The sequence below is a fragment of the Galeopterus variegatus genome, unplaced genomic scaffold, assembly GCF_000696425.1.
Source record: "Galeopterus variegatus unplaced genomic scaffold, G_variegatus-3.0.2 Scaffold897, whole genome shotgun sequence".
Classification (NCBI taxonomy): Eukaryota; Metazoa; Chordata; class Mammalia; order Dermoptera; family Cynocephalidae; genus Galeopterus; species Galeopterus variegatus.
Genome location: NW_007727008.1, coordinates 358,718 through 364,762, shown reverse-complemented (window position 1 = coordinate 364,762; position 6,045 = coordinate 358,718). Strand labels below are relative to the sequence as shown.

At 35.3% G+C, this 6,045-nt stretch overlaps 1 protein-coding gene across 3 annotated transcripts in view; it reads right to left on the bottom strand.

Moving 5' to 3' along the window:
- Positions 1-1,030: 1,030 nt before the first annotated feature.
- The window catches only part of UCP1 (uncoupling protein 1 (mitochondrial, proton carrier)), a 12,461-nt gene continuing 7,446 nt past the window's right edge, over positions 1,031-6,045 (bottom strand). For all 3 annotated transcript variants that reach the window (XM_008573275.1, XM_008573276.1, XM_008573274.1), the window contains 3 exons: positions 5,714-5,815; positions 4,780-4,960; positions 1,031-1,420 (listed from right to left, as the gene is read on the bottom strand). In XM_008573275.1, the coding sequence (XP_008571497.1) occupies positions 1,306-1,420; positions 4,780-4,960; positions 5,714-5,815 (398 nt within the window). In that variant the 3' untranslated portion in view covers positions 1,031-1,305. The remainder of the gene's footprint in view (positions 1,421-4,779; positions 4,961-5,713; positions 5,816-6,045) is intronic.

Genomic DNA, 6,045 nt, shown 5'->3' with positions numbered 1-6,045 from the left:
GTACCTGGAGTTTGATCCCTCGGTGGTATTCCACCCGATGGTTGAGGGAACTCAGATATTTATACACCAACTCTTATCAGTTATGTGTTTAGGGCTGTGTCCAGGAGTGTGTTGTTTTCCTAACTCTTCTAGCGTGCCTTGCACAGTGGGGCAAAGCTTGCTCTGGTGGCCAGAAGAAGACCCTGAAATAGGCACATGCCAACATGCCAACAGGAAGTCAGGCCCGCATGCACTAAAGTGGTAAGAACAAGGGGGAAAAAACATTAATAAATGTAATGTGGAGCTAAGACAAATAGAATGGTGCCTCATGGCCTGTAGGCTCCTGCTCCTGCTGCCAGGCCTTGTTTTTGACTTAAAACAAGGCTGGGCCTTGTCTTGTACTTCTTTTAATCGCTGGTTTACTTTTTCCCTATCTCTTTTGCACTCAGTGTGTAGACATGATGAAGGTTACTACAGGTGCTGATGATAGATTTGGCTTTGCCAGAAAGATTTATTTTCGCAAATTTCAGACTGTTCCTCTGTCTTCCCAAAGGTACCTTCTAGCTCTAAAATTCTATGATTCTAGGATAGGTACCATGACTCTAATAACAATAAGGCCAAAATGAATATAGTGCCTAAGATTAGAAGTTGTTATAGATGCCATAACATATGGACTCTAAAAACTAAGAAGATTAATTCGATTATATTAATAAGATTCAGAGTAAGTTTATGCTTATCGATTCTAAAGACCTTCTCTTGCTATTGGAAAATTTTGTATTCCAGATGAACTTCCATTCTTACATTTAGGTATAGATCCTAAAAGACAAACTTTGAAAGGTATTAGAAATACATTATTGAATATGTTAACTGATGATTGTGTTAATAAGTAAAAAGAAACAATAGGATTTTCTTTGATAATTTCATTTTTAGCTATTTATTAATATAAAATGCATTTTACCCAGTTTTTCTTTTCCATCGGTTTGAATTATAATTAAAATATATTAAATTTCTTCACATTTAATCATACAATTCCACCCCCAAAATGCTCAGCCAAATGCAGAACTTATCTGGGCATTACATTTGCCAGGGTGTATACTGAATGTTTTGCTTTATTCCTCCTTAAGACATTAAGAATAAAAGTTATATGAAATAGGTATTAGTTCTCTTTTTTTAAATTAAAAAATAAGGTCCAAAAACACTCTACCAAAATTCCTGCATCTTTTTAGGGTGAAATCAAGTGAATAGTTTTTTTCGTTTTTTAGGTTTTTTTGATGATCCATTCAGCAAAAGTTCCCACTGGGTGTTGCATCCTTTTCTTGAAGCTGATTATGTGGTGCAGTCCACGGTCTGCCTTGATTTCATCAATTCTCTTTTCAGATGTTCAAAGCACACAAACATTATGACATTCCAGGATGCAAGTCTCAAGAAGGAAGGTACAAATCTAGAAAAGCACGCGTCATCATTTCTGTTAGTTTGTTTGAAATTCTTAAAGCTATTACAGTACAGGGAGTTTATGCTTCTCATATTGCCGCTCCTCTCAGATGAAGATGCTTAAGAGTACCTTACCTATTCTTCATCTTTCCCTCCTCTGCCAAAAGTAGTTTGCTGTAGGTGTTCTATACTGCTTCCAAACAACAAAACCCTAATGCTCGCATCTATCCAAATACATAAACATCCTTCACTCCCACCAAACCAAAGCACGCCTCCTCCTTTCTAACATGGCCTTCCTCAAAAACCCTTTTCTTCTTTTATGAGGGAAGGGGAAATTTTTGTTTTGTTTTGCTTTGCTTTCTGAATGAGAGGTAGGAGACTATTAAAAGAAGAAAGAAGAGAAAGCAAAGAAGAAATGATGAGTAAGTGGACCGTGTTCCAGAGTCAAGAAATCAGTGCTGCCTCCATCTCGGCAACTCTTGTCTTTAGAGAAACTGTCAGGGGTTTAACTGGTCTTTGTTTTGTTTTAGAGTTTTTGGCTCTTTTAAAGCCTCCTGCCCAAACTCTGCAGACCAGACGATTGATTTTGAATACCTATCTGCAGCAATGAAATGTTGCAGGAGAAGAAGATGTCATCAGTTAAATCTGCCCTGGATAAATTTTAAAAAGAAATCTGGCCTATAAAAAACTTGCAAATAATTTGTTTTCAGATATCTTAACCTATTTCTTTTGATTCCCAGAAGTGTGTGGGTTTTTTATTGTGAAAAAATATAAGTAATGTAAAATTTACCATTTTAACCATTTTAAATGTACAATTCAGTAACATTAAGTACATTCACATTATATGCAATTATCACCACCATCCATCTCCAGAACCTTTGTGTCACCCCAACCAGAAAAAATAATTCCCATTTCCCCTTACCTCCAGCCCCTGGCAACTTTTATTTTACTTTCTGTTTCTATGAATTAACCTCACTAGTAGTGGAATCATACAGTATTTGACTTTGCATGTATGGCTTATTTTACTTAGCAGGTTCATCCGTACTTGGTATGTTTCTCCCCAAATATTTTTAAATTTTTATAAAATAAATTGGTAAATGGTTAATGGTTAGTAACTGGCATATCCATTTTCAGTTAATTTCACAGTGCATTCCATTTTTATTAGTGTGTCATAAGTGCACATTATGGAGAACTTTTTGTATAATGTGTATGGTGCATTCATATTTATTTTATAAGGTTTGAGGCATTGCCTTACAGTTTTAAAGAGTTATGAAATGTTATTATTTTACCATTAGTATAATCCTTTTTGAGTATGTCCATAAATTAGTTCCTACTATATTTTCTTAGGAAAGCAGTTTCCGATATAATATAATACCGCATTATGGGAAAATGTGACCTATTACACAGTACTAGTTTCTATGTGGGTGAAATAATTACCCAAACCACATAATTTTGTGCATTACTTTCTAGATTGGTGGCAATGACTTTTCTCTGGTTTTGCTTTAATACAGTTTTAAAAATAGAATCCATCAAATTAAAATTGTGAAAATTAAATCTTGTTTTCTCACAGTCCTCTATTATGCTTTCCCTCCACTTCAGAGTACTCCTGCCCAGAGAAGGCAAAATACTGTCTACATTTCCAATAGATTGGGACTAAGGGAAAGNCTTTTATGAGGGAAGGGGAAATTTTTGTTTTGTTTTGCTTTGCTTTCTGAATGAGAGGTAGGAGACTATTAAAAGAAGAAAGAAGAGAAAGCAAAGAAGAAATGATGAGTAAGTGGACCGTGTTCCAGAGTCAAGAAATCAGTGCTGCCTCGATCTCGGCAACTCTTGTCTTTAGAGAAACTGTCAGGGGTTTAACTGGTCTTTGTTTTGTTTTAGAGTTTTTGGCTCTTTTAAAGCCTCCTGCCCAAACTCTGCAGACCAGACGATTGATTTTGAATACCTATTTGCAGCAATGAAATGTTGCAGGAGAAGAAGATGTCATCAGTTATATCTGCCCTGGATAAATTTTAAAAAGAAATCTGGCCTATAAAAAACTTGCAAAGAATTTGTTTTCAGATATCTTAACCTATTTCTTTTGATTCCCAGAAGTGTGTGGGTTTTTTATTGTGAAAAAATATAAGTAATGTAAAATTTACCATTTTAACCATTTTAAATGTACAATTCAGTAACATTAAGTACATTCACATTATATGCAATTATCACCACCATCCATCTCCAGAACCTTTGTGTCACCCCAACCAGAAAAAATAATTCCCATTTCCCCTTACCTCCAGCCCCTGGCAACTTTTATTTTACTTTCTGTTTCTATGAATTAACCTCACTAGTAGTGGAATCATACAGTATTTGACTTTGCATGTATGGCTTATTTTACTTAGCAGGTTCATCCGTACTTGGTATGTTTCTCCCCAAATATTTTTAAATTTTTATAAAATAAATTGGTAAATGGTTAATGGTTAGTAACTGGCATATCCATTTTCAGTTAATTTCACAGTGCATTCCATTTTTATTAGTGTGTCATAAGTGCACATTATGGAGAACTTTTTGTATAATGTGTATGGTGCATTCATATTTATTTTATAAGGTTTGAGGCATTGCCTTACAGTTTTAAAGAGTTATGAAATGTTATTATTTTACCATTAGTATAATCCTTTTTGAGTATGTCCATAAATTAGTTCCTACTATATTTTCTTAGGAAAGCAGTTTCCGATATAATATAATACCGCATTATGGGAAAATGTGACCTATTACACAGTACTAGTTTCTATGTGGGTGAAATAATTACCCAAACCACATAATTTTGTGCATTACTTTCTAGATTGGTGGCAATGACTTTTCTCTGGTTTTGCTTTAATACAGTTTTAAAAATAGAATCCATCAAATTAAAATTGTGAAAATCAAATCTTGTTTTCTCACAGTCCTCTATTATGCTTTCCCTCCACTTCAGAGTTTCTCTGGTTTTGCTTTAATACAGTTTTAAAAATAGAATCCATCAAATTAAAATTGTGAAAATTAAATCTTGTTTTCTCACAGTCCTCTATTATGCTTTCCCTCCACTTCAGAGTACTCCTGCCCAGAGAAGGCAAAATACTGTCTACATTTCCAATAGATTGGGACTAAGGGAAAGGGCACTGATTTCACATGACCCTCTGATGCAGGTTGAGAAAATTTTAATACCATAGCTTTTTATATTCTGGCACAGTGGAATTGGTGGATTGGAGAAACTTGTGGCAAGGAAAAGTTGATACTAAGTATACTGCATATGTTAAGCCTGGTAAGCTAAATGTCCATTGTTTAGACAAGACTGACACAAAGCATACAAACACCCTGAACACAACATTATAGATACAGAGGATCATGTCCTACCCTTTGAAAAAAGCCGTCGGCCCTTCCTTAGTGAACATTGCCATCGCACAGTTGGGCACACTTGTATACTGTCCCGGTGAAGAATTGACAAATCTGGTTTTTACCACATCCACTGGAGAAGACAGAAGTGTTGTGCAAAATCCAGCAATAAGAGCCGACACAAAGTGGCAGGGTAGGTCATCTAAAATGGATCAATCAAACAGGTCAATGCCAGGCTTTTGGGGGGGCTTTTCAGTTATATGTCAGATCCTTATAAACCTGTTGATAATAAGAGGTCAATGTGGATGCCTTATAAAGAAATAAAATATAATAAGATTATACTTGCACTAGAAAAAGATGGCAAATAGTACATGGCACAGTGGATTGTAAACACTTTAGGAAAATAATCTCAGTTTTTTCGGTGCCCTTAGGGCCTGGCATAATGCATCTAATACTTTTTTATTCAAGTCACTGTCCAAGGAGAATTTCAATGTCTTTAAAAACTGTTAGAATATTATTTTTAAGAACCTATCCTATAGTACTACTTTTGGGATAAAACCACTGATGAGCTCTTTATATAACTAGTTCTTTTCAATATAGTACAGGATGGACTTACCTCCTGAATTCTGCTGTATAAAAAAATAAGATTCTAACAAAAGTCCCAAATATTAGTATTAAATGAGAATAATGCTGACATCAGAATACAGTTTCACTTTGTTTTTGTTGCAGCAAAACTGTAATAAAAAAAGTTATTGCAAAAAACATTTGTTGCAGCAAAATTTTTAAACTTAAGGTTTTGGTCTTTTTCTGCTTTCTATAAATTGTATCTAACATTCATAATTACTTAATTTTTAAAACTATTAGAATTAAGGGATTCAGTATAATGTGGCTATAGCAGCTCCAAGATGAAATTATCAAGGTGCAGACCTGTTTGTTACATAAAATAAGAAGTTACCTGCTAGTAGTTTGTTGTTCACAAAGACCCCTTTCATTAGATCATATGTCACTAGCTCTGTACAATTAATAATGACATTTCTCATCAGATTGGGAGTAGTCCCTGGAAAAAAAAGAAAATGTTTAATAATTCTGTTTTATGATAAGGTGTTAATTGGATATATGGGTTTTAATAATTATAAAATCCACCTAGAAGGGGGCCGGCCCGATGGCGCACTGGATAGTGTGCTGCTTGGGAAGCGCGGCGGCGCTCCCGCCCGAGGGTTCGGATCCCACATACAGACCGGTTCCCGCTCACTGGCTGAGCGAGGCGCGGGAGCAACACCGAGGGTT